At 51.5% G+C, this 27,179-nt stretch overlaps 6 protein-coding genes and 1 pseudogene across 6 annotated transcripts; 3 read left to right on the top strand and 4 right to left on the bottom strand.

The window, feature by feature from the left end:
* Positions 1-544: 544 nt before the first annotated feature.
* Positions 545-2,735, top strand: SAPIO_CDS6750 (uncharacterized protein; the record flags this gene model as incomplete). Its single annotated transcript, XM_016788774.1, has 7 exons — positions 545-768; positions 829-1,246; positions 1,329-1,761; positions 1,894-2,048; positions 2,147-2,458; positions 2,514-2,610; positions 2,674-2,735. The coding sequence occupies 7 exons, from the start codon at positions 545-547 to the stop codon at positions 2,733-2,735; spliced, it is 1,701 nt and encodes a 566-aa protein (XP_016641573.1).
* A 918-nt stretch (positions 2,736-3,653) lies between these two features.
* Positions 3,654-4,856, bottom strand: SAPIO_CDS6749 (annotated as a pseudogene; the record flags this gene model as incomplete).
* Positions 4,857-5,805: 949 nt separating this feature from the next.
* On the top strand, positions 5,806-7,774 carry SAPIO_CDS6748 (uncharacterized protein; the record flags this gene model as incomplete). The annotated part of the gene is made up of 6 exons (XM_016788773.1): positions 5,806-5,848; positions 6,067-6,315; positions 6,369-6,521; positions 6,595-6,860; positions 6,918-7,015; positions 7,075-7,774. The coding sequence occupies 6 exons, from the start codon at positions 5,806-5,808 to the stop codon at positions 7,772-7,774; spliced, it is 1,509 nt and encodes a 502-aa protein (XP_016641572.1).
* Positions 7,775-12,460: 4,686 nt separating this feature from the next.
* On the bottom strand, positions 12,461-15,542 carry SAPIO_CDS6747 (uncharacterized protein; the record flags this gene model as incomplete). Its single annotated transcript, XM_016788772.1, has 4 exons — positions 12,461-14,592; positions 14,716-14,769; positions 14,834-15,240; positions 15,313-15,542. 4 exons carry the CDS (start codon positions 15,540-15,542, stop codon positions 12,461-12,463), a joined length of 2,823 nt encoding a protein of 940 aa, XP_016641571.1.
* Positions 15,543-19,456: 3,914 nt separating this feature from the next.
* On the bottom strand, positions 19,457-20,687 carry SAPIO_CDS6746 (uncharacterized protein; the record flags this gene model as incomplete). The annotated part of the gene is made up of 4 exons (XM_016788771.1): positions 19,457-19,638; positions 19,712-19,946; positions 20,042-20,214; positions 20,303-20,687. The coding sequence occupies 4 exons, from the start codon at positions 20,685-20,687 to the stop codon at positions 19,457-19,459; spliced, it is 975 nt and encodes a 324-aa protein (XP_016641570.1).
* A 1,034-nt stretch (positions 20,688-21,721) lies between these two features.
* SAPIO_CDS6745 (Uncharacterized protein) lies at positions 21,722-23,782 on the top strand (the record flags this gene model as incomplete). The annotated part of the gene is made up of 4 exons (XM_016788770.1): positions 21,722-22,114; positions 22,178-22,419; positions 22,512-23,128; positions 23,205-23,782. 4 exons carry the CDS (start codon positions 21,722-21,724, stop codon positions 23,780-23,782), a joined length of 1,830 nt encoding a protein of 609 aa, XP_016641569.1.
* Positions 23,783-24,284: 502 nt separating this feature from the next.
* On the bottom strand, positions 24,285-26,724 carry SAPIO_CDS6744 (Uncharacterized protein; the record flags this gene model as incomplete). Its single annotated transcript, XM_016788769.1, has 4 exons — positions 24,285-25,322; positions 25,387-25,526; positions 25,598-26,462; positions 26,611-26,724. 4 exons carry the CDS (start codon positions 26,722-26,724, stop codon positions 24,285-24,287), a joined length of 2,157 nt encoding a protein of 718 aa, XP_016641568.1.
* Between the last annotated feature and the right edge of the window lie 455 nt (positions 26,725-27,179).

Raw genomic sequence — 27,179 nt, 5'->3', positions numbered from 1 at the left:
ACCCATCCTAATATGTCAATAACAATAATTATTCGTGGTAGTTCAGGTTGGAGAACACGGGGGTGTCGGAGACCACCTAACCAAACCAAAGCACGTGATGGCGAGCGGCCTAATCATCCTTAAATTGCTCAACACCATTGTGCAGCAATCATCGCCGACACCAGAGGGGACTTCTCTAGTCACGGGCGGGCCAAGAAAACCCAGCTTGAACTCGTGTACGATGTACCATGGCGGACCCGGAAGAGCCTCACGCGGAAGAACCTCACGCATCTACGAAGAGGAGGCGAATAACAGTCAGCCCACTCACCCTTCATCCCCTCCATCCCCTCCATCCCCTCCATCCCTTCCATCCGGTCGAGTACTAACTGCAGGTATTAGAGAGCCTGTGACAGATGCCACCGCTGCTGTCTCAAGGTATAGGTGAACTCCAGATTGACGCATGAATCCTACAGCCCACTAACTCTAGCAGTGCTCGCCGAGCTCGACGCCGCAGACGTGCCAACCCTGCGCTTCCTACGGCGTAGAGTGCACTTATAATCGTCCGATGAAACGTCGCGGCGTATGCCTCATAGAGCCCTACCTCGTCGTCTGTATCATCCTGCTGACTGGCCCGCAGCCGTCTGCAAAGCTCCAAACCTGGACTGCTGCCTGCACACCCGCGGAGCCTGCATCGCAAGCCGTGTCGGCAGCCTGGGAGTACCCTGAGATTGCCGATCCGTCCGTCATTGAGACTCTCGTAAACGTCTACCACAACGTCGTCCATCCTATGTACGAGACCCTATAATCCCCAACGAACCATAGCCCCGCAGTTACTAAAACAGCTTCTAGTCTCCTCTACTTCCATTGGCCAACCTTTCTAGCCAGCATCCGTTCCAAACGTTACATGCATGATCGCACCTTTTACGTCTTGACAATGGCCGTTTGTGCGACGGCTTCCACGCGTATCCACAACAGCGCCTCTATTGGTACACCGCCCGGTGTCTCCCGCGCCGCAGCCCCGTCATCTAAGGCGTTCTATCAAGCTTGTCTCGACGCACTCCCATCGCTGATTATGGAGACAGCCGACTTTGACTTGATGCGCACAGAGGCCCTGCTTGGGATGCTCTGCCTGGAATATAACGACATACGTGGCTGTTACGCGCACCAGCATCGGTACTTGGCTATGTGTTCTGAGATGGGCTTTCACGATGAGAAGCGATGGCCGCCTAATCTTTCTGAGATCGACATACAGGAGCGACGTCGCCTTGTGAGCTCCCTACAGCCCGGCACCAGCCCTTGCTATAATCTACCGGGGAGGAGTTTCCTCTACTAACCCTCTTTTATCGTAGTTCTGGCAGCAATACCATTTTGATATATACTTGGCCACAATTTTCGAGTCCCCGATACGGCACCGCAGCGAGACTCAATGCTACGTATTATACCCAGCAGAAGTGTTTGACGACGAGGACATCTCTGCCAGTGAGGTCACCATACGCCCTCCCGAAGAATACGTATCTTTTATCCGCGGGTGGAATTTTGTCACCGATCTTTATCGCATACTCGAGCGTGTCAATGAGCGCACACGAACACGGCAGCTAAAGGATGGCCATCCAGGCGGGCCAGTCAGCCAACTTTTTGCGAGAACGAGCTCCCCAAACGACAGCCCGAGCGCAAAGGATGTCTTGGCCCTGGCACAGGAGCTCTACGACAAGCTGCCCCCCATGTTCAAGCAGGCGAATCCCATATCGGGGAATCTGCGCGAGGACAGATATGGTTACCAGTGTCGGTTCTTGATTTCTCTCTCTCTCTCTCTTTTTTTTTTTTTTTTTTTTTTCGGGGGGGGGGGGGGGGGGGTTTGCTTTGCCGTCTCTCTGGCGCCGCGGATGGACTTTGAAAGCTGACTTTCAGCGATAGCCGCCAATATCGTTATCACAATGACAACGGTCGAGATTGTTCTGGCGGGATGTGAGGAGCAGAATGTTTCGAAACTGTGCGCCATGGCTGGCGAGCTTCTTGATCAGCTGTCCACCATCCCGACTGCATACATACAGTCCACTTCCTCCGCCATGGTAAGTCTGCCTGGGACATGCAGTCATGTGTCATGTACTAGGCGAGAATGAAACCGGGTGACGGACAAGGCGGGCGAGAAAACTCACACTGTTTACAGATACACCACCTAGCTGGAGTAGGGCATGTCCTCGGTCGTGTAGTCAATGCACCACTTTCGCAGTGGAGGTACATCCAGATCCGATCTACTCTTCTCGCCATGGCCGACCTTGTGAGCAGCTTGGAGACGGCGATTCGATCCACCGTCGGCATAGCCCCCAGGCTGCGCGACCATGTGAAGCGCATCGACTGCTACATGGCCGATGCTGCTAGGACGGGGAAGGACGAGCACATTCTGCATAGTGCGCTGCCGCCGGATTCATCATCCAATACGTCATTAAACCACATCCAAGGTCATGGTCAAGACACAGCGGTACGTCCAGCATCACCAAACTAGTCTCGAGTTGAAAACCACTAACGATACCCAGTGCGAGAAGGGTTCTAACTTGCCCGCCAGCTCCAAGCCTCCCCTAGACCCTGCCATGCCGCCACAGTCCTCAGATAGGTCGATTTCTACCGTAGATGGTCAGTCAGCTTTTATCCTGTCGCCGGAGGATTCTTTTCATTTTCAACTCCCTCATGACTTAGTTATGGATTGGCCTTTTGATTTTGGCCAGGGACCTGTATTTAATTTCCTTGGCTTCGACTAATCTCATACCCTGTCCGTCTGCGAGACTGCTCAGTGTCAGCACTTGTTCGCAGTCTCTATTTTCTTTGCTCTATCCCACTCAGCCTTTGCATCATTCGTTAAACACGAACCACAGCCATCCATCCAAGGTTTCTATGCCAACGCCACCAGATCGCTTCTTCTGATTCCTGGCAGCTATGTGGACCAGTAGATCCTAGAATTATGTGGTGCCCCAACTCTGGCCATCTGGTACGAAAAAAAAAAAAACCGACTCCCATCGTCGTTCTGGAACTATTCCCGACATAGGCCCCAGAGTGTAGCTTGATGTAGCTTGACTCGGCTACACAGCTCTCTTGAAGACAAGACCAGTACTCGGCTTAGTAGTTACATTTCTTCGTGACTCCACGGTGTAAAGAGATGATCCCGGCCCGGGTGATTCAAGGCAGCTTGTATGCCATTTCCTAACTAGTAGATGTGAACTGACGCTGTCAATACCAACCACTCAAGCCATTGTATGATTGCACTGTCAGTTGCTTCATTCCATGTCACACTCTCCCTAGACCTTTTTGGCCCATCAGCATTCCATGAGCATTTTCTTCTTGTTTGCTGAGCTATAATGACACACTCCCTTGGTCCCCTCACATCCTCCTCGTCATTTTAAGAGACATTCCTGTTTACACCGAGCTGGTAGAGCTTGCAATAATTTTCATGTACACAGAGGATAACCAGTCGCTTTAGACTTAAACTCTCTCTTCACCTAGACTAATGTACGAAGTGGAGCAAGTTGTAGGAGCTGAAAGAAACGCTGCCAAATAGAGGAGCAGGACCAGAGCAGCCGCCACCATCTCCACAGGTTCGAAGAAGCTTCTGTTAACCCGGCATGCCCAATGACTCAAACCACTTTACGCGTTCCTTTTCATTCCATATGGATGAGTTCGTATCACTCGATAGTGTGGGCGAGATACGTCATCGCTATTGTCTCGTTGAGTTCTTGGCCCAGGCCCGGAGCGTCAGGGATCTGGAACCGGCCATTCTTTGGTTGATAATCATTGACGCACAGCTCCCGAATGCACGGCTTCAAGGCAAAAGTATGGTGTTCGTGGATAATGAAGTTGGGGATTACGGCCTCTAGGTGCAGAGACGCCGCGGTCGAAACGGGGCCGCCGCAGACGTGAACTTGCACGGTTGCATCGTACATGTTGGCAAGGTCGCATATCTTCTTGCCCTCGGTAATTCCACCTGCAAGGCAGAGGTCGGGCTGGACAACGGCCAAAGCCTGCTTCTCCAACAGCTCTCGATATCCCCACCTCGTATAGGACCGCTCCCCCGTAGCCACAGGCAATGTAGTCTTGTCAGCAATTTTTGCGAGGCTGTTCGGATTCATAGGGTTGACAGGTTCTTCGTAGAAGTAGATGTTGTATGGCTCGAGAGCCCGGCCGAACTGGATAGCGGCGTTAGTACCCAGGTTGGAGTGGATTTCGCAGATGATGTCCACATCCGGTCCGACGGCCTCGCGGATGGCGGCGATTCGCTCAACGCCCTTTTGTGTCTCGCCGTGGCTCAGCAGACCAAAATAGTCCCGCTTGAGCCCCGTATCAGGCATCAGAGACCCGTCGCGTCCAACCTGCAGAGGGTCGACTTTGATGGCATCGTAGCCCTCGGCCAGCGCCAGCCGGGCGGCTTCAGCATAATGCGAGGCTTCAGTGGCCAGCAGGCGCTTGTCGCCCCAGCCAAACTGGATTTGGCTGGCGTAGGTGCGCAGGCTGTCGTTGGTCTTCCCCCCGAGCAGCTGATAGATTGGGGCCTTCAGCACCTTGCCCCGGATATCCCACAGAGCGATGTCGTATGCGCTGATGCCGCCGTAGACCACAGGCCCGCCACCCATGCCCCAGTAGGTCCGGCGGTACATGTCCTCCCAGATGGCTTCCACGTTCATGGGGTCTTTGCCTAGGACGAACCGAGCGAGGTCACGCAGCATACCCACAGCCGCTTTAGCACCAGCACCGTAGGCGAGCCCAATCTCTCCCAGGCCAGATATGCCCTCATCCGTGTGAACTCTGACCATGACAGGGTTGAACGCCGGCATGGAAGGATCACGACGGTTCACTTCGCAATCGAAGATCTCGATCTTGGTAACTTTCATGATGGTCTGGCTTGAACACACTTTCCCAACTCGAAACTGCGCGGTGTCGAAGCAGGCTGTAGACTGCGTGGTCAAAGAAGGGTAATGGTTGTCCCGTCCGTCTCGAGTTAAACGAGAAGCAAAGGGGCCGGGAAGAAACTAAAAGATGCCGCCGGATGAATAAGCGGCTAATCCAGAGGCTAGAACAATCTGCGAAGTAAGTACATGGAGGCGAGTCAGTGTTCGCAGGACTTGTCACCCAGCAGCTTTTCCAGGTTGCAAACCATCACCAGGTGTCCGGTCTGTCTACCTCAATGGGCTTTGCAGTTTAGCAAAATTTAGCCGGGAGTACGCTAACGACTTGGTAAACCCGGTTAGTTACCTTAGCTCTGCTCACTGCTAACGGCGAAAACTGGCGCAGGAGGTTTCCGGGTTCAATTTTGCAGTTTATCAAGACGGCGAAGACCGCATTAATTACTAGCCAATACTTATTCTGGTTAGTAGACTTCTGGGGTATGGGGAAGATCCGGGGACAACGAGGGGCACAGGCGGGGTACAGGCGGGGTACAGGGAAGAAACGCCGAACGACATCCTATATTGTCTGCATTGTGGTGATGTTGTGGGCCGTTAGCGTTGTTTGAATGCTCTTTCTTTCACAACAATATCGGTGGTAGACGGACGCACCTCAGCCAGGCTCACCTTCGACAGCCTGGTTTGTTCGCCGACCCTACATTAGCCACATTAGCACCCTGGACCCTGACCAACACATAGCGTCGCAGTCCCCGTCCCCATACCGAACCGAGTACATGGATCGTTTTGCAAGCTAAGTTACGTTCAAGTTGCTGTCAGTGATCCAATGCCAGCCTCTCAATGCTCTCGAGCTATAAAGCAGCCGGATGCCCCTTACCCACATTTTGTTTGATCATGTTTCCTCTTTGCATCTTGTTTTCTCCTAGTTGCAGCTTGCACAATGGCTGGAGGCAGAACGCAAGCGTCTTTCGCCGAGTTTCCTAGTGAGTTACGGTGGTTCTCCAGACAAATGGCCGCAAGTTAGCTGAGCTGATCACGTTGTCCTCATCTGCTCAGACAACACCAACAAAAAATGGTGGAAAGACCCGGGCCTCCGCAAGAACGTCTTTTACGGCCTAGGGTGCATGTTTTGCCCTTTATATCTCGGATGCAAGTGTGACGAGCCCCCTAGCTTGAAGCCGCAGCTGACCGTTCTGGCTAGATGACCAGTCTTTGCTTATCGGCCTCCAAGCACTACCTGCATGGAATGAGTATTTCGACCATCCCAGAGGCACTTTACTGGGTCTGGTCACCGCCGCCATCATGTTCCCCGGCATTGTCGCCGGCTTTCCGGCCGCGTGGATCTGTATGCACTGGGGTCACCGATGGTGCGTCATGATCGGCTGCATCCTCACCATAATTGGCGCCATATGGATCGCCTTGGCCCCGAACATGACTCATTTCATCGTTGGTAAGTTGGCGCTTCTACGATGACTTGCCAAGCTCACCCATCTACCTTTGTAGCTCGTGTTATTGTCGGTACCGGAGGTGCTGTCTCCAAAATTGCGGCACCCGCCCTTCTCCAGGAGAGCATGCATCCAAGGCTTCGTGCTCCCATAGGCAATATGTACTTTGGTTTCTACTACGTTGGCTCTATACTTAGTGCAGCCATGTCCAGTAAGTCTTACACCCTCTGGCAATGTGTTGAAGTCTTCTACCATACTTTCTCCAATCTAACAATCCGCTCAAGTTGGTAGTCTCTACATCAAAGGCAACTGGAGTTGGCGCCTCCCATGTTTGGTAATGGTGGTTCCCCCCGCCGTCATCATCGCGATTATTTATCCGGCCCCAGAATCTCCCCGATTTCTGGTCAGCAAGAGGAGAAATGGCGAAGCCTTGGATATGCTGGCGCGTTATCATGCTAACGGGGACTCTAATGATGCCCTTGTCAGGTGGGAGCTACGTGAGATTGAGTTTGCACTCGAGGAGGAAGAGCATAATAACAAGTCTTCATATGTAAGTCGGATTGGCGGTGCCAAACCTTGAGCCTGATTTTTTGACCACGTCGTCTAGTTGGACTTCCTCAAAACCAAAGGCAACCGCAAGCGTCTTGCTGTCTCCATTGCCGTCGCCCTTGGTTGCAATTGGGTTGGCAACGGCATCGTATCCTAGTTAGTGTGCACAGAGCTCCTTTAACCCGCATATCCAGTTCTAATCGGTTGAGCCATAGCTATCTTGTTCCTGTTCTGAGATCCGTTGGCGTCAGCGAGCCAGCCAAAATGCTCTCCATAAACCTCGGCCTAGCCGTTTGGAATTTGATCCTCGCCGAATGGGCCGGTATAAATATCGATAGATTCGGTCGCCGTCCACTTCTCCTCACATCCACTATCGGCATGATTATCTCATACTCTTTCGTCATGGGCTTCTCGGCCGGATTCGCCGAGTCCAACCGCAAAAGTCTCGGCATTGCCGCTATTCCCTTCCTATTCTTCTTCTTCGGCTTCTATGACATTGCCTGGACACCCCTTAACTACTCGTACGTCGTCGAGATTATGCCATTCCATCTTCGAACCAAGGGACTCGCAATCTACAACTTCGTCCAGCTTATTGGAAACTCCTTTAATCAATTCGTCAACCCGATTGCTCTTGACGCTATTGCTTGGAGGTACTACGCGGTGTACATTGGCGTCGATCTAGTCTACGTTTTCCTCATCTACTTTTTCTTTCCCGAAACCAAGAAGCTCTCGATTGAAGAGGTTGCCCTCATCTTTGATTATGACATCAAGGATGCGCACAAGAACGCGGCTGCCAATTTTGAGACTCGGATGTGCGCCGATACGACGGCCAAGAATATAGAACTGGACATCCAGGACAAGCCCGATCACATTGAGTCTCATGGAAAGGGCATCGGTCAAGAGGTTAAGGGCTGAAAAGTAGTGTCGAATTAGATGTTAGATAGAGCTGAACTGGTGTGAGAGAGCCGAATACTGGGAATCTTCCTGAAAGTGGCCCAATAATACTTCGTGTCTCGAAGGAAACACTACTATTTGCTAAAGCGCCGGGGTTACGTTGAAAAGATACGAGTAATTTTTACCATCATGGCCCAGGATTTTCTCAACTTGCATTTTGGGTCTTATGGTCGGTCTGGTTAGTGATTGTTCGGATAAGGGCGAGCTCTTTGTTCGTGGCGTTATAGAACCAAGCGGTTTCCGGAGCGTCCGGCATCGCGAAGCTGACGAGAACACTCCCAAACCAACAGTTACAGTGCCTTAGGTAAGGAAGATATATTTCAAGGGCGAAGTCCCGTTCGGCGTTTCTTCAAGCGTGGAAAACAATCGCGGACGCCCCGAACACGCACTCCCACTGCTAGCAGCAACAGACCAGTCCTCGGGAAGTTCGACGGCGACGATCTCTAGAAACAGTGTTCATGATTCACGAGATGAATAGAACAAAGATCCAGTGAGAGCGGGCTTGCCCAATCCCGTGGGTTGCCAGGATGACGGTCTTAGACTTTCTAGTCAAGTTCTTTGGGGAGCAAAACGATATGCAGCAATCTTGTAAGTGGCTGTCACGACGGTGGAGTCGCCAATGATCGATGGGGTGTCGGGGGTCTGGCGAATGGTGGCAGTGGCAAGGAAGTCGACGAGGTCATAATCGGTCTCCCACCTAGGCAGGGCGAACTCGATCACGCTCGGAGAGACTGACACGGGGATTGTGAACTCCACGCAGTCAGCAGTGGGGGGGTTAATATTAGACCTTGGCCGGGTGGTCGTCGTGCCCACCATGCCCGCCTTTACATGCGAGTGTGAGAGGGAGAGGTGCTGTCAATACCCAGAGGCTGAGAGTAGCGAAGTGGTTGAGGATTCCCATGTTGTTTGTTCAGAGAAACTAGAAAAGAAGAAGAGAAACGGGAAAAACAAAGATAAACGGGCGAATGTCTTCACAGTGACCTGGAGACTCAAGTCTGGCTGGTGAAAGTGAGTTGAGGACTCTGACATGGCTTTCTTTTCTTTGTCGACGAGTCCAAGTCTGACTTATATAGTCGTCTAGTCATCACTCCAGAGTAAGATGAGCCGTCACTCTCAGGGTCAGCGTCATTGAAAGAGATGTTAGAAATGGCCATCTCGTACAGCCTCCATGTTGTTTCTCGCGCTTTCAGCGTGGTATTTTGCGAACTGACTGCCCCACAGCCCAGGAGAGGTTGACGATGAGGCCGCGCCGGATTTGACAGCATACCCCGTAAAACACAACATTCTTGGCGCTCTTCGGCTCACGGGGGTGAAGCCCCATCGCGCATTGTATTCAAATTTCGTGTGCTACCAATAAAAACTTCTCCGCAAGCTTTGGCTTACTTGCTGCAGGCCGCTGGTGCCCATCGGGGAAAAAGGTAAGAGGACGCTAACCTCTTTCGAGAAGAGAATGCGAGGTACATGTAGCTAGGGCTGAGGTGACAAGGTGTGTGGGCCGCAGGATTCATTGGCTCCCAGGTTGGTGAGATCTTCGCCAACAAAGACACCGGCATGTTAGATGGATTAATTGCGAGGGGAAAGACGAGGTGAGGAAGAATATCCACGAAACTTCCTCCAAAAAAATCTCCAGCGGTAGTACAATCCGAGGTGCAGCACATAAATTAGACGTAAAGCTCGTGAGCTATGGCTGGAGTCGCAGGAGGATCCAAAGGCTGTCGGACGTGCCTCAAACGCCGAGTGAAATGTGGTAGGTCATGTTGTTTCTAGACCCGGGGCTGTGTCTCGCTTGCTCACAAACTGCCGCTCTCCAGACGAGCAGCGCCCTTCTTGTGGACGCTGCGCGAAAGCAGGTTACGAGTGCCTGGGGTACGAGCGAAAATTCCAAATATTGAATCATACTTTCCCCGGCGATAAAAGCAAAGGCGGTAAAAAAAATGACGTGGAAGCCGGCCGAAGTCCCTTCCCAGGAGGCGCTCACCATACCCCTTGTGCTCAGCCCTAATGCTAGCTTCGAGACCCCAGCCAATGCCGGAGAGGGTTCGGTGCCACAGTCGCTAAGTCTCATTGCTTTTAAGGATGTCATGGAGTTTAGCTATCTCCTGGATAATTTCGTTTGGCGTACTTTTGCTTGGCCGTGGTTCCAAATGTCGGCCCAGGGCAAATTTGGCCAGCTCTCACTGGACGCCTGCTAGGCTTTTGCCCAGACCGTTTTCGGCAAGCACCACCACCAAGAGAGCATTGAGACCCAGGGTCTCATGACCTATGGTCTAGCTGTCGGGGGTCTCTCCCAGGAACTAAACAATCTGGATAGAGACTCCACTCTCGAAATATCCCTAATACGACCTTTCTTGTAAGCTTATGTGAATGGATAGATGCATCAGAAGACATTGATTGGCCAATCGGTTGGACATAATTCTTCTTTCAGGACAAGAAATGCAAGATGCAGCAGTGCTGGAATGGTTGACCCCCTCGTAGGGATTTTGAGGGATCACAATAACACAGCCTGAGATCGATTCGTAGAATCTACGGATCTTACAGCTAGCATTATTTTACTGAGATCATAAAACCGCAAAGTAATTAATATTTATTTGCCGTCCACGCACCCATCTTGGCCGTTCGGTCGTTCATTTTTCATAAAATCCCCAACAGAAACGCAGGTGAAAAGTGCGCACACCGATGGCCATTTTCGGATTCAAAGCTGAGCTCTGGTATCGTCAGGGCTGAGCATGACTAAGCACCGCTGAGCGAGAGCTGAGCAAGGCTGAGAGGGGTGAGCAAAGTAAACCGGCCGGACTACATTTGGGAACACGGGAGCCCAAAACAAAGCCAAGGCACAGTGCCTCATTTTTGACCACCCTAGCGATTCTTACCAATTTCGTTAGCATGAAGAAAAGCTGGCCAGGGATATTTTTGCGGACCTAGTTTCGGGCACACATCATAGGATCGCGCTGGTATTACAGAGACCGGGGTTGAAAAAAAAATCTATATAGCTAACAAGTACGATAAATCTCAAGGCTTCTGGTATCGGTATACTGAATATTCATAGGGAAAATAGAGAGGCATTATAATTGTTTATGGAGCCATGCCGTATCGTAAGGATACGAAAATAACTGGTTAAATAGACTAAATGGAACTCCGACGAAGATTGATGGCAGCCCATGACAGCTGAATCTAGAACATAGCCATTTTACCGGCACTTCCGGAGCAAATGGTAATTTTCTACGTGGCCATGGTTAAACTAACGGTGTGGGCACGGGGAATAGATCATCACGGTGTCGGCGTCTGTGGCTTGGGAGCCTACGCCTCCAGAGGAAGGGGATGAGGCAGACCAACGGAGTCGTAGTTGAGACTCGGACTGCCCCGGTAGGGGCCCAAGAAGAGGATGATACAGTTTTAGCTGCCACTTTCAACCCAGTCTATTCGCTAATCGCCCGATATTATGCCGCCATGCATGCTCGCGAATACAACAGTGAGTCATTGCTAGACGCCAGAGTTGCAACAGGCTAGGCGCAAGAGAAATTTGCTTACCACTCTCGACTAGCCTGATGACCAGAATGTTATCGGCCTCTTCGCATGGCCTCGATGAGAATCCTGTGGTCCCTATCATGCGATAAGCCCTGCCACGGTGAAATTCTCTAGCCCATAATCGGCGTCAAATCTAGTTTACCTGTTTCTACGATATCCCCGCATATTTGCTACACATAAACTAGACACTCTGAATGCATTCAGGAACGCCAATCCCGAGCCATCTGATTCTTCTCCAAGACGTGCTGCTCGACTTCACTTTGCAGCCGTCTCGCGATATGACTCTTGAGGATACGAAAGCACTCGCAATATGGCATGACAAGACGGGAATGTTGAGCAAGAAGCAGATCTAAACTGGGCTCTGGACGAGTTCTACGACAAGCACGCTATCAAAGAGAGCATGGAGGCTGGCTTCAAGAAACACCCCAGGACGGATACGAAGTAGGAGTCGGATGAGGCTAGCTAGATGGCCAAGTGAGGTTAGCCCCTAAGAAGTCGCTCGAAAGCTTGATTGCAGGCAGCTCAGTTTCCATCGAAGTTCACTCGAGCTGACTGATGCGCTGGGTTCGATACAGGATGGACATTGGACCCGGCTTCGGGATCGGCATTGGGAAATTTGAGTTGACAGTGAAATGGATATTGGAATCGGTCGACATGATGTAATGACAGTTTCCATATTCCTAGTTGAAAGTTAAAGCACTCGTTGCGAGACTGCTTCTCTTTCTGGCTGCGCGTCTCCCTATTCGCCCTAGCTTTCGTCAGATGCCAGTACAGCGTCCGCTTCTGCGACTCCCGACTTCTCATCTATCAACCTCAAAAGGGCGTGCTTATTCGGTAGCCGAGAACGATCGACCCAATCTCTCACAGAGAGTGTTGAACTCGGCAATGGCTGACGCAACCTCTTGCCACCGCATGTTTCCTCCCACCGCTGCTTTACTGATCCATACGGATAACGGTCGACTCTCAGTCGAGTTCCCATGTTTACCGCCACGTCCAGCTCTAGCGGTTTCCCACTATCAGGGTTCATCTCCATGGTATATGCCAACCACGCATCATCTGCACCGGTCAGAATCTCCCTTCCATCTTCAATTTTGAGCGTCAGGTACAGATCTGCGCCGTTTCTTATGAAGCATTCCAGCACCAACCTACCTCGTACTGCTCAAAATGGTCGCGTGGGAGATAATCATCAGAACTAGTATCTCCCTCTGCCGAATCCAGTTCGAGGCTGGTTTGGGACTGCTCATCATCAGAAGCGGTACCTCCTTCTGATGGTTCCAGAGTGAGACTTCTTTCGGATTGCCCATCATAATACCTAGGATTACCCTCCTCAAAATCGCCGCATGCGGCAGCCACAGCAGCCCACCAACAGAGAAAATGCTGCCAGAGGGACAATCGCTGGTTTCCGGCAGCAATGCGGACGATGCCGAACTCGCCGCCGAACGCCAGGCGAGTCAGGAAGTTTGGAGACAGAATTTGCTGTTTGAAAAGATGTTCCAAGAAATAGAGGCCTGCGGCTTTCAAAGCAGTTTCGTTAACGTCCGATTCGCGACCCCAAATTCGGCCGATGCCGGTTGCTATCGCATAGTATGAAAGCATGGCGAGGGCGTCAGATTCTATAGGCATTTCGTAGAGGCGTGATATCCTCCATAGTGGATACTCTAGTCGCCCTGAGCACAGTTCGGTGAAGAGAGGTGAGATCACGGCGGTCGAGTAGTCTTCTCGATCATCAACTTCTTCGTCGTATGGCCTCCATGGCACCGCCGAGCTCTCGGTATCAGACTTGTCGTCCTTCTTTCTCCAGTATATGCTGTCATTGACACACTCTCGGGGCATTCCGTCGCAATAATCTATCGATATATGTTGAACTCGCGAGGTGTGGCAGATTTCATAGTGTGAGTATGGCAGGATTTCGAACTGATCGCGTAGCTCTTTAGTCGGGAGTTCCAGGTATTTTTCCCAGGAAAGATTGATTCGAAATGCGGTCTTGTTGGAAATCAACGCGCGGCTCATCATTGCGCTCACGGAGAGTTGGGGAATGGTATCAAGAGATTTAAGGAAGCCAAAAGGCGGCGCGTCGAGCTGTTGCTGTCGTCGTAGTTCGAGGAGGCATGCAACCAGTTTTGAGTGACGGCTGAGAATCCCCTCTTCCACCTTCATTACTTCAACATCTTTATTCCCATTCTGTCGTTCTGTATCCCACCAATATTGCTTTATGCTCGCGAGTTTTAGTTGGGACAGCGCTTCCAGGTTGTTGAAAGACTCGTCGTGCATTTTGACCAGAACCTTCTTCTGCTGGAAAAAGTCCCGTACGGAACGATGGATGAAGTCGAGGTCTGTGTCGATATTTGCTTCCACAAGTCCTCTGCAGACGCCTCTTAGTTGCCTCCTAGCACGAACTTCGCTCTCTTTGACTGACTCGTAACCCTGCCCTGGAAATCTCTCACTTTCAGCAAACCGTAGGTCGGATTCGTAGTCCTCAAGGAAGTAGAAATCGCTCAAGTTTAGCCATAACTGCATCTTTTTGACCTTTTGGATCTTATCCAGGAAAAGGAGAAGGGAGACGGTGTGGCTCGCCATCCGGCGATGTCGCATTCCAAGGGTATCCAGAATTCGTTGGAATAGTTCGTCCAGCTCGATCGGGAGTGACTGAATCTCAGCTAATAGCTGAGAAAACCTAGCCCCATCATCTGACTGTTTACGAATATTTTGAACAACTAGGACAACCCAGAGGAACACACCCTCTGCCTTCGTGGTGATAGATGAGGCGAGTTGTCGGCATTCATTCTGCGTTCCGACATGTTGCAGATTTCCCTGAACATATTCCTCCATATCTGCTCTTGTCAGCTTGTGAAGATAGAGCCTGATGTCCTCAGAGAATAAATCCATGAACGGGTTCTCCATACGACTCGACACGCATATCTTAAAGCTACTGGAGGCGCTATTGGCCACATCTAATAGGGTATGTACCATCTCGCGACGGTCGATGGAGGTGGTCGCCTGATATTCGTCGAGACCATCGATAAAGAAGCTGAAATAGCATCCACCAAGGGTTTCGCAATTGCGCTGCTTCGCTAGACGTTCGAAAGCACACTTAATTTCCTCGTCAAGTATCTCGAATGCTGAATGAACCTTCTGCTGTGAAAGAGCCTTAACCCACTGATCCGGGAGAAGAAACTGTATGAGACCTGGGCTTGCTGTTAAGATTTGGTAGAGTAGAGTTCGGTAGAGGCCCATCAAAGACTTCTGTCGAGGATCTGAGCCAAGGGAATAAAAGAAGAAGTATGCTATTATTAGTCTTCGCCCTCCTTTAGCTCCTGAAAAAGTCGTCAGCTAATAAAAAAATATAGTAAGACACTTCCTCTATAGGTTGGACTTACTCATCCACTTCTCGAGCTCTATTCTAGTCCGCTCATGCGTACATAGCTTCTTCACTAGTATAGGTCAGTCTTCAGGGAAGTCGTAAATATAACAAAGGCATAAGGTATTTTCACTTACTTAGTGTAGACTTCCCCGAGCCGAGCTTCCCACATATGTGGAAAATACCGTCTCCTGATGATAGCCACTGGGTGAACTTGGTAGCCTCTGGAGACTTGCCGCTGAGGTCCAAAATCCATTCGAATGTGTCTTTAAAAGGTTTATCGATGCTCTGGTAGCGATAGGATATATCATCGAAGCCTCCCTTGATCCCTCTTAGGATTCGATCTTGGGCGACCTCATTTAGTGTGTCCTGCCCGACATGTAGCAAGGTTTTCAACTGGTTCAAGATTTGATTGCTGATGGAGTTGTCCCTCATGGCTGTCATGTTTTGTAAAGTCTGTCTTAGTTGGGTGATGGAGAGCTCGAGTCGAGTCAACTTTGCTCCATCTTCTTTATATGTGGCTAGTAGTGCCTTGAGATTTTCACTTGCATCGTTGAGTTAGTCACTATATTCTTTAGATGACCTTGTAATCCGTTAAGGTACACAAGGTACTTACCTCGACAAGGTGGAGACGTGGAAATGAAGCTGATCGCGGCATCTTTGAAGCTGCTGCTCCAGATCTCTGATCTTCGGCTCCACCAATAATGTTTTCAGGGCCGCAAGGCTGCTCCGAGCCTTGGATTTGCGCCGTTTGGGCCTAAGGCTTTGCAGCTCCTCTCTGATGTCATTTGATAGCCTGTTGCACTCCTGAGCTAGAGTGACAAGAGCTCTGTCCTCTTCGGCCATGGCAGACTGGTTTGGAGGACTTAATCGCTTCAATATAACAGCCATGCTATCGGCCAGCTTCAAACGCATCTCCGTCTCTTCTGAAGACCCTTCGGCCGAATTGTAAAGCGCCCATGATAGTTTCAGAATCTTCCCCGCCGCATCGACGAATGTGAGAATCCCCGAACAAAGGGTCCATTGTCGACAGAGAGTGAGGGAACGAATTCTTGAAACAGAAGAGCTTCACTTATGAAATTGTGCACAGCTGAGTGGACTAGACTTTGGCAGATGTAAATCTCTGTCTTGACTTGTGCTGAGTGTGCCTTGTGCGTGTCGGCTTTGAATGGTTCAACGACAGAGACCTCCACGATCATTGCGGCGGAATGCGGGCGTTATGGTCTGTCGCTAGCCGCCTGCATGTTCTCGGGCGCTAAAGCACGTGACAAACCTCTTTTCGATAACGTGATTTCACGTACGCGCCGGCCACGTGGTCGCACGGGCCAGTGTTAAGATTTGCACAGACATTTTGCTGCCGCACTAACAGCAAAATTCCCGTCTTAGTTCCACTGCTAATCTTACTTGATGCAGCAACCTTAACGTTGACTACGGGACCATACCGTCGCGCGTGATTGGCGGGTGAGCTCCAGCAGACTGCAGATATTCGTCCGGATCCCCGTTAGATCTCGCGACTCTGATAAACATGGTCTAAGCCACTCGACCCGCAAACTCTGCCGAGAATGACCGTTTCTCGCATATTACATAACCAATTACTTCGTATGTCAGAAACGCTAGGACTGACGGCTGCTAGCAGCCGTCAAAAACGGCCCGCCTCGAGTGGTCGTAGGGCAGACCATTTAAGGACACGCACCGAGAGCGCCGGATCAGAACAATCGGAGTCGCAGCAGTCATGATCAACAACCTCAGAGACACGGAATAATAGACACTTTTGAGCCCTCAATTGGCTGCAGTATATCTTTCAGCTGCCAATTGAGGGCTCAAAAGTGTCTATTAGGGTAGGGAAGTGGGAAGTGGGAGAAGATCTTCTACCCGATAAATAACTTTGTTAGAAGGAAAGATTAGGATACTAATAACATAGCTAAAATGGGATGGGACGACTCAGGATAGAAAGGGAAACTAGCGTACTTATAAGAACGTACGGTACCAAGGCATATAGAGAGAAGGGCAGTATAGGTATTCTGTTTTGCCCCTTGGGGCGTATATGCATGGCCCCCGGGAGGTGGCCGTTATCAGCTCCCTCGGTTATAGTTCAAGCAATTCGCACTCTGTGGCGCTAGCCGGATTAGCGCCGGAGCAGGGTCAACATTGGCCGAGCACGGGGCGACTAGCGCCAGAGCAAGTTTCCGCAAAGAGGTGAAGCGATACGTGATTCCCCTAGGTGCAAGCGGTCGAGATTCGGGCTAGGAAACATTCCATTCCGGCATCAAATACCGGGCAGCAATCGGGCAGCGCGCAGTAACTGTAATTCTCGGCCGAGGTAAGCCGAGTGCCAAAGTCAGGCTCAGCCTATAATATTACGATCCCATTACAGAGACCGTTCGTTAAATATTGAATTACGTAGAGGCATTACGATCGTTCATGAGCCATATCGCATCTTGAGAATACTAGGAAAACGGATTAAATAAACTAAAGAAAGCTCAAGTAAAAAATCATGGCGGCCCACGATAGCTAAATCTAGGGTAGAAACCATTACAGGTTAGAAAATATCTTAGAATAGAGAACGTCATAGTGCAAAGCTGTCCCTAGAATAAGAAATATCGTAGTGTGTTGGTGCGTAGGGCGATGGGCTGCGGCGCCGCCACATTGCGGATCGGTGCCGCCACGAAAGCCCGAAGTGCCGCATATCCAACCCTCATTTACATATAAAAGGCAAAGGCCGCTCTAGTTTCGTGGAATAGATCTCAATGAAGAATAACAGCGTAGAAGAAGGCGAAGGGCGACGTTGCGGCAGCGGGCAATCAGTCGTTCCCTGTCGGAGCACTGCCGCGAAGGTTATTCTTTTACTATTCTTTTCTCAATATTACCTCTTTTTATCTTAAAATTTCTTTCCTTTTTCTTGGATGTGACGTCTCACGATGCAGACTCCGACAGATCGTTGACTTCCCGATGTCCTACTTGACCACTAGACCATTCTGACGACCATTGGAGCATTTCTTCTTTGCGGCGTGGCTCCCAGCCACTGCCAGTTATTCCAGTGAGCGGGCGACGCAGACCTGTTTGTGTTGTTGGGTTGTGCTGCTCGGCTCCGACAAAGTAGGCGAAAGAACATGCCGGCGACTTGCAATATGCTAGACTGGGGGAGAAACCAGAAATCGCTGTCGTCGAGTGAGCCGACTTTATGATCGCTCCGCGTCACTGCAAATCCTGTGAGACTCACGACCACGATAGCAAGCGTGACAGTCACCATTAGGGTGGTAGGGTCGTACTGTGGAGCATATCAGCGCCTCGGTCCTTTAGGTATGCAGCTGCCCGGGGAGATAATGGACGAAGGTGCCTACTAACTTTGCGATAGGGGTCGCCTGTATCGGTGGTATCAATTGCATGAAGTGTCTCTTGCAGCGCGATGGGTTGATTTCGAGCTGTGACAGCCTTGAGTTCGGAGGCCGGAGCAGGACGCCGAAGGCGAGTTGGCTCAGCATGAGTACGTCTTCCGGTTTCAAATCCAGTCGTGCTACCGCTGGTTTTTTCAAGAATTTCCTTCTACAGCCGACGAACTGCACTTGTCTTCCCTTCGCGTATATAAGCGGCATGAAGATACCAATGATGCCCAGAAGACAATATGCCCAATTCTCTTCGTGAGTGGTCTGGCGTGCCGTCGCCCATCTGAACCGCTCCTCGGTATCCAACCGAGAAAGGTCCCGCCCCCTCAGGGCTAGAATCGCGATCCCGGTGATTTTGTGGATCTATTGCTCGAGAGACCTCTTGTCGCCAAGCGCCGGCCGTCCTGTGTGAGGAACTCGACTGATGCCGGTGCTAGAAGCTCTTGTAACGTCCAGCCCCGCGTGAACCATCTGTGCGCTCGAAAGGCTGGGCCCCATGCGAGCCCCGCGTGCTAGCTTTTCTCGTAGCTGGCAACCGAGATATCCGATAAGTATACGTAGCACGCTGCATTCTGGTACTAGCGGAACATAGAATTGATCGCCGTTGAGAGCTCGTTGTTATTCAATTTGTCGATGCAGCATGTATCCACCCAGAAATAATGTAGGCCGTCGTGTCTCCCTTGTTCTGCGCAAAACCGGATCTTCGTGTAGCCGATCCTATCCTGTTCAGCACCATCGACCAAGTCTCTGAATTGTGACCTCTTCCGTATCCGGGCCCCTGCTCCTGCTTCTTTGTTTTGTATCTCTGCAATCCCTTCTGTTGGCCAGATCGCCCTGCTCCGTTCCAACAGCAGACCGGCAACAAGCCCGTATAGCTCAGTGGTAGAGCGCATCACTAGTACGACCTAGTGCAATGATGAGGTCCCTGGTTCGATCCCAGGTGTGGGCATTTTTTTGTTCGTTTCTTTTTCCTTTTTCTTTTTTGGCCAGGGCTTGGCTAACGTTCTAATACGGTTAAATAATATATGCGTGTATTGAATCAATACGGTCTGTCCCATTGTGGTCTCCTCCGTGACAAGAGGAGGGAGCTAGGACAATTTGAATCGGCGAAAAGGCTGAAAAGTGGAAACTGGCGCCCAGAACGTCTAAGATTGCCCTCTCCAGACCAGAACCAGTCTCTTCATCATTCCAACGAGGCGAAGCGGATTTTCCACCAGACATGCTTCAGGAAACGGCAGAGTCCTACAGTCCCCGTCCCGGTGGGTGGCCCCGGTGATAGGTCATCTCCGTTGACAGGCACGGCATTTTTCTGTAGGCACAATCAAACACGCCGGAGCTTGAGAGGATTTTGCAAATCTCAAATTCCCAAGGTTGATTTTAATCTTCTTTATATACACGGACCTTGTAGTCGTCAAGCCACTTGTCCTCGATGATGACGAGCTGCGACTCTTGAGTCTTTTTCATATACGCATCCTCCGGGGTGTCTCGGTAGTCTTCCCTGTCAACATCCATGAATCCCTCCTTGGCCACTGAGCGAGGGGTGATCATAAGCGATCGTCCTAGACTAGGTGTCAGTGACTGGCTCTGTAGGGGCATAAAAACTCATTGTTCCAAGACTTATTGAGGTCTTACCGTTGATGGACTTGTCAGTGGAAATCCTCAACATGCAGCCGGCAACATCAATTTGCTCTCCGAATTCGACTCCACGGTCAATCAACCACTTCTCGTACTCTGCGGTACGAATGGCGCTCTTAATCCAGCACGGGGCGACGTAGTTGATGCGAATGCCCTGTTCCCAGCTGGACCGGCGGACGGTTTTCATGAAGCCCCTGAGACCATGCTTGGTGGCAGTATACTCCCAGTTTCCCTGCAACAGACACTTTGTGTGAGAATGGGAGCTCCGAGGCGACATGATAATGCAACGTAGATACAAAATAAGAGGCATGGGGGAAGTAGACATACTGGAGAGTCGATGTAGGCAACCATGCTTCCCGTGATGATGAAGCATCGGTCTCTCTCTTCAGTGTCGGGCTGCTTCCTAAAGTAGTGTACCGCAAGCCTCCACGTGTAGAACGTCCCGTCAATGTTCACCCTGACGATGTTGAGGTTTGGTTTGGTGGGCTCTCCGTTGGGATCTACACAAGAGTTCATACGTGTGAGTAACCCATTCAGGACCGCTCGCAATCGCATCAAATCTGAGCATGCGGCACTGAGGAGACTCACCGTCTAGATTCCACAAGCTATCGCCAGAGCTGCGGCTTATGCCCGCATTGGCGATCACTATATCAACGCTATTACTGGGACTCTTCGTCTTGGCAGTCTCAAACATGACCTTCTGCTGGTCCCAGTCCCGAATGTCACACTTGACAAAGACGCATCGAGGTTCGCTGGTGCTGGCATTCAGCTCGGCCTCGATCGCCTTTCCACGGGCCGCGTTGAGATCGGCAAACGTCACAAAGGCGCCGGCTGCTGCGAACTCCCGGACGCAGACCTCGCCCATGCCATTGGCGCCGCCGGTGATGATGACGGACTTGCCCCGGACTTTTTCGAGATTGGGGGGGATGGTGTGGTCGATGGGACCTGTGTAGGTGTAGCGTGGAAGAGGCATGATGGTGATGGTGATGATGGGCGAGATGGCGAAATGGTACGATTGGGGATGAAATGGTACGACAATGATGATATCACCTTGGTTCTTTCTCCTACTCTTATTACCGTGATTCTTTACCTGCCGAGGAACCCCGGATTCCGGATATCATCGTTGTTTTACCAATTCAATTCCCAGAAATCCTGCACGCCCATGCGTATGTGTTGCCGTATTCGCACGTCTGCAGCACCACCATCCCCCTCCGTCGGTAAACCTCCACCAGGATCATTCTCTTACCCCGCATGCAATTTCCACTGCTTCGGGGCTTTAGTCGGCGGCTTGATTGACGCTAGTGATAGTCTTGAGACGGATCGGTGGCGTATCTGCGTCCCCGCACGCTAACGTCGATGAAGGGTTCATGCTTGCTTTTCGCTGGCCGTGGCCGGTAATCCCAATTAGGATTGCCACGTCTCGGTAAAGAATTCCTACTCTCCGCTCCAACTCCAACCTCCACACTCTCTTGGACCCTGGGCCCAAGCGGCTTCTTCGGGTCCTGTCTTGTCCCTTGGGCGGCGCAATGTAGTTTACCGTTCACTGTGGAGAAGGCAACACTATCTCTTGCCAACCAGAGAGATTGGGACAGCTCCAATCGACTAGCTCAGCTCGGTCCAAGGTTAAGCCCACCCGGCATTGTGTTATTGAGCAAACGACACATTGCCGGTGGCAGGCAAGAGCGGAGCATCCCCAAATGATACCAATCGTAAGACTGTCCAAGATTCTCCAATATTACGATACATTGAAAAGCCGACGTGCAAAGGGAAACTTGATTCCTTGCCATTATTAATATTCGAGATTTTGTTGATTCTCTGAGGCTTTGGAGACTTACCTTTACGTGCTCGCATTCAACTACTTATCCAATTTAATCCTACTTCTCTCAGCCTCGCCAACGCCTGTACTCCACCTGGTCTCTGTGGTACTCCTCACAAGCAGTCATCAAGAACTGGTAAACGCACTCATTACCTCGTCACCCCTTCTCGCCTCTCACCCTATCTCTCATCATGACCGCCCCCGTCGATCCACCGGTGTTGGAAAAGCCAACAGCCCTACTCAACGGCAATGACCTCTCACGTGTACCCGCAACAGAGCTACCCGAGCTCGCCAACGGCTTCGATGCCCTCAGGCAAGCCGCCGCGGCAGCTGCCTCGAACGGCCGCGTCACGGACCCCTTCAAGCTGAACCCCGAGTTCGCGTACACCCCCAAGAAAGTCAAGGTCATCACCATCGGCGCCGGGTTCTCCGGTCTCTTGATCGCGCACAAGTTCCAGCACCGCTTCCCAGAGATGCGGGATATCGTCGAACACACGATATTCGAAGCTCGCTCTGATGTTGGTGGGACTTGGCTTGCGAACAACTACCCCGGGGTGCAGTGTGACGTCCCTGCCCACATCTACGTAAGTGATTTTAAGGCGCTGAGTCGAGTCGTTGAGCTCTGAATCAACGCTGATAATCTCCAGGCCTTCCCTTTCGATCCTAACCCCGACTGGGAGAGGTTCTACGCCAGCGGTGCCGACATCCTCAACTACATCAAGCACACGGTAAAGAAGTGGAGTCTAGATCGCGACCTCCAACTCAACACGAGAGTCGTCGGGGCCTGGTGGCAAGATGACTTGGGCCAGTGGAAGGTCAGGGTGGAGAAGGACGGCCAGCAGCGCGACGAGTTCTGCCACGTTTTAATTTCGTCTCAAGGTGTCCTGGTGTAAGTCTCATCCCGTTCACTGCCTTTACTAACCTCGACAAATCGCATTGTTCCCTGTAGCTTACAAATTTATTCTCTCTCTCCCTTTGTAGCCACGAGAACTGGCCCGACATCCCAGGTCTTCGCGATTTCAAGGGCCACATCACCCACTCCGCCAGATGGGACCACAGCTACGACTACTCCAACAAGAGGATCGCCGTGATTGGCAACGGTTCCTCCGGCATCCAGATTGTCCCCCAGATGGTGAAGCTCCCCGGCACGGAGGTAACCAACTTCATCAGAGGCCCCTCGTGGGTGTACTATCGTGCGCCGCCCTCCAAGCACTTGGGTCGTGACGACGCCGACCCGAACCCGAGATATACCGACGAAGAGAGGAAGCGATTCCATGATCCCGACTACCACCTCCAACACCGCAAGGGTATCATCCACAGGACGAACAAGTCCTTTTACATCTTCGTCAAGGGCCAGAATAACGAGGAGGGCATGAAGCTCGCGGCGGACCAGATGGCTGAGAAACTCAACCACGATCCCGTCTTGTGCGAGAAGCTCATCCCGAAGTGGGAGCTTGGGTGCCGTCGGATTACACCCGGCCCTGGATATCTTGAGTCTTTCCTCAAGCCGAACTGCCACCTCACGAACAGCGGCATTACGAAGATCACTGAGAACGCTGTCCACACGGCCGATGGGAAGGTCCACGAGGTCGATGTCAGTAAGTACAGCCCCTAAAACCCCCACCTCACTGGCAGGAACTATGTTGGAACCACGTTTGGCTAACCCCAGTGCAGTCGTCTGCGCCACTGGTTTCGACGTCTCCCATCGTCCCCGCTTCCCCATCGTAGGCCTCAACAACGTCGACCTCCAAAAAGCCTGGGCCGAAGACCCCGAGTCCTACATCTCCGTCGCCGTCCCCAACATGCCCAACTACTTCATGATGATGGGCCCCAATTGCCTCGGCGGCCACGGCTCCCTGGTCGAGTCCCTTAACTGGACCGGCGACTACTTCGTCAAGTGGATCAAGAAGATGGCCACCGAGGATATCAAGTACGTCGTGCCCAAGCAGGATAAGGTCGACGACTTTATCAGGTACTGCGATGAGATTCACAAGACGCTCGTTTGGACTGGTTCTTGTAAGAGTTGGTATAAGAGAAATCGTGTCGATGGGCGTGTTACTGCTCTTTTTGGTGGGAGCGCTCATCTTTTTAATCGCATGCTGAGTGACATCCGCGGTGAGGATTTCGAAATCAAGTATAATACTGCAAACTCTTTCAGGTTTATGGGCAATGGATTTACGGAGTACGAGATGGATCCCGACAGCGATTTGGCGTGGTATGTCGAGAAGGCCGAGACTTTGGAATTGCAGTAAAGTTGCTGGCCTTGTTTGGTAAGACTACTTTGCGTCCGTCAAGTTTGTTTTGATCTGTCTATCTTGTTTCTTTATTTTTGTATATGTTTTCATTTCCTTTTCCTTTTCCTTTTCCTTCTCCTTCCCTTTAGTTTTAGAATCATGAGCAAAACGTAAGATACAATAAAGCTAGACTGGAATACACTTAAAGTCTAAATGTGTCAATGTTCGGGTCAAGCTTAGAAACTCACTCCGAATTTTCTCGCGTCATTTGGTTTTGGGCAAGTTTAAGACGCTGTTCACTGAATCACTTCATACGCTTTCTCCAAGTAGTCTGATCACACAAATCATCCTGATGAGGCATTGATCTGAGTCCGCGAATCAAGTCAACTAGGCCTTTTACGGTACGATGAGTCTCTTCATCGAATTATTAATATCATAAAATATGTCTTCAATATCAAGCCTGCCATTCCCAGACAAATCCTACCATGCATACTATACAGATTTAAAAAAAGAAACCCAATCATAACGAAAAGTTCATGTCCGAAAAGTCAAGGGGATACTCAGCGCTAAAGTTAAGAAGATCCTGATACTGCGTCAATAAAGTCTCGTGGAAGAGATAGTCTTCGGGAAGAGGGAGGAGGCATCTCGTAGCAGCCCCTTGCTCCTTGTCAGCAAGAAGACATTCGGCAATACGACTCGTCGAGCGAGTGACGAACGGAAAGAGAAGCGTCCAGTCAAACTCGCCGACGTGAGCGGCCATTGTCGACACCTCGGGTTCGCCCTGGGCATGGCTGGCTACAGCTGGTTCAAAGTTGACTCCAGATTGCGTGGGCGGGATCCCCCTCCCTCCTCCGATACCAGCACCATTCTCATTCATAACGTTGTCCGGGGACAATTTCCTGAGACGCTCGAATCCCGTGCTGATGATATGAGCCGACGCCCACATGCTCTTCAGCTGGTCCATGGCGCACTCCAAGACATCCAGCCCCTCCTCTGCCTCCTGGGCAAACTGCTCAATCTTGCACGCCTGGAGCAAAGGGATGAACGCCGTACCGCTATACCAACAAGTGATGGCCATCAAAAACCGCGCGTTCCCCCGCGACAGAATATCCCTCAATATCCTCGCAATGCAGGACGCCGCTAAGATGGCCGGCGGGAGGGCCTGCGGCAGGTCATTGGCGGACCTCTTTAAGTGCAAGATGATGATGGTGGTGAGGTATGGGAGGTGCAGTTGGTGGACGTCTCGGTCGAATGAGGCGGTGCGTCCGGAGCCGATGGGGAGCTGGAGCTCAGGCGGCAGAGAGTGGACCCAGTCGACTAGTTCTTGGTGCAGATGGACGGGGAAGGGCTGGGTTGCCAGGTGAGATGTCCGTGAGAGCACTTTGGCGACTTTGCCGATAATGGCGCAGAGCCGGACCCAATAGATAAAAATCTTGCCCTTGTGCTGGGAGATGGGATCGCTGGCGAAATCTGACGGTTGGGGTTCCTCGATGTTACAGTCGTCCGGGTCGATGATGCACGGCTTGCTTTGGCATAGGGCTGTGAGACGTTCGCGGGCCTTGGGCGGCCAGGCACGTTAGAATATTATGAAAACAGGACAAGAGAGTACAGTTGTCACTCACAAATGCAGTCCACCAAATCCTTCGGCGGAGACTAATATTCAGTTTACCTCGTAGGGGATGGTTTAGGCCGGGTTCCCGATGGATGTTCATCTGCTGTGCGTGGCGTATTATCATGGAAGTCCAATACCAAGACGCATGCCCTAAGTTCGCCTTAGCCACGTTACTTCGATCCTCATATTCGGCGAATCTAATTGAGGAGGAAGACACTCACGATGAACCGTCGCGGGCGGCTTCGGGGCCCACCAATAGAAGAGAGCCAACGCCTTGAGCGTCATCAAGCCGTCAACCTCTTCATCGTTATAAAATATGTTCCTGGCCCGCTTATAGTACGTTTCCGGACCTGCATGACGCACCAACGGCGGCTGAATATGGCTCGCGGCTAAGGCGAGCGCGTTGGCAAGGAGAGGCGACCGCGCCAGCTCCTCGGGTAAGGTGTCTCTGTCGAGGACCGGACACCACGCGTAGCAGTACTCCCAGTACGTCTCGGCGAAGCTTTGCAGCAACTCTTGTTGGTGAGGGTGCGAAAAGCGCCGCCTCGCCTCGAGAGTGGCTTCGAGTTCGGTTTGGTCGGCGTACAGCTGGTTCTCTGGACCGTACACTTGGAGAAATCCCGTGTCTACGTCGCCGAGGTGACTGCGGCCTTGGCCTTCGCTGGGGGATGTACCTGAAACTGGTGGGCAGGGTCCATGAGGTACATGCGCGTGAGAAGAGTCGGGTACGCCCTGTATGACAGCGGTGCGGTGAACGGGGCCCGAGACGGCGACACCATTGGGGGATGGCATGGCTTGTGGTTGTTGGTTAGAGGGCGGCAGCTCGATTACGTCCAGGACGGTGGTATTGTCGGGTGAAGGAAGGCCGGCATTCTTTTCTCGGGCTTCCTGGACGGCGTTGATACCGGACGAGGCACATGTACTTGACGACGGAGAAATGGCCCTTCTTGGGCGCTCGCGATCACGACGCCCGTCGTAGGCCGTGCTGCTGTAGCGCCTCTTGCCACGATTCGACGGGCGAAGTCGACATTCGCGGTCTGGATTGTCGCAGTTGGAACATTTCTCGTGGCCGTGGGCATTCCGACTCTGCAGGGCGATATCACGATTAGCAAACGCCTGCGATATGAGACGATGAAGAGGAAGAAGACGATGAAGAGGAAGAAGACGATGAAGAGGATGATGATGGTGGTAGTGGAGATGGATAATAGGTGGGTGAATGAGGTGCGAAGCTTACCTGCAAGTCGCATTTTATCTTCTTGGAGTGGCAGAAGACGCAGACTACCTCTGCTCGCTTCCGCTTGACCTGGCGACCATTAAAATGATGCCAGTCCCCGACCACGTCGGTCATGGCGATTAAGGAATCTGAAATATTATACAAAAAGCCGAAACCGGGGGACGTTAAAGATCATTCCAGAGGAAGATCTCGCGGTAACCCGTCGTGACGCACGATTGATCGCGTTGTTCCTGATCTCTGGGGAAAGGTGGGCGTGTAGCAGAGATGCCGAGAGTTGTGGGGATGAGCAGTTTCAGGAGGAAGGAATTTGGGGACTGGTAAAGGCTCGGCTCCTCTATTGGAGGGGGTAATTATCAGAGTCAACTCACCAAGACCCTTCGGCACTCCACCTGGTCCAGGTGGGCACTGCGAGGATGCTACAATTGGATGCTCATCGGTGCTAGTTTCCCAAATTGGTCTTTCACGTGGAAACGCGAAAATGCGGGGTCACTAGCGCGATGCAACTGTGGAGATTTTTGTGGAGATTGGTGTGGGGTAGATTTTGGAGATTTTCCAATCGGCAGCTTCAA

This window comes from Scedosporium apiospermum (genome assembly GCF_000732125.1).
Source record: "Scedosporium apiospermum strain IHEM 14462 chromosome Unknown SEQ_SAPIO_0107, whole genome shotgun sequence".
In the NCBI taxonomy this organism is placed as follows: Eukaryota; Fungi; Ascomycota; class Sordariomycetes; order Microascales; family Microascaceae; genus Scedosporium; species Scedosporium apiospermum.
The sequence above is the reverse complement of the archived record's forward strand: the minus strand, read 5'-3'. Positions and strand labels throughout refer to the sequence as shown.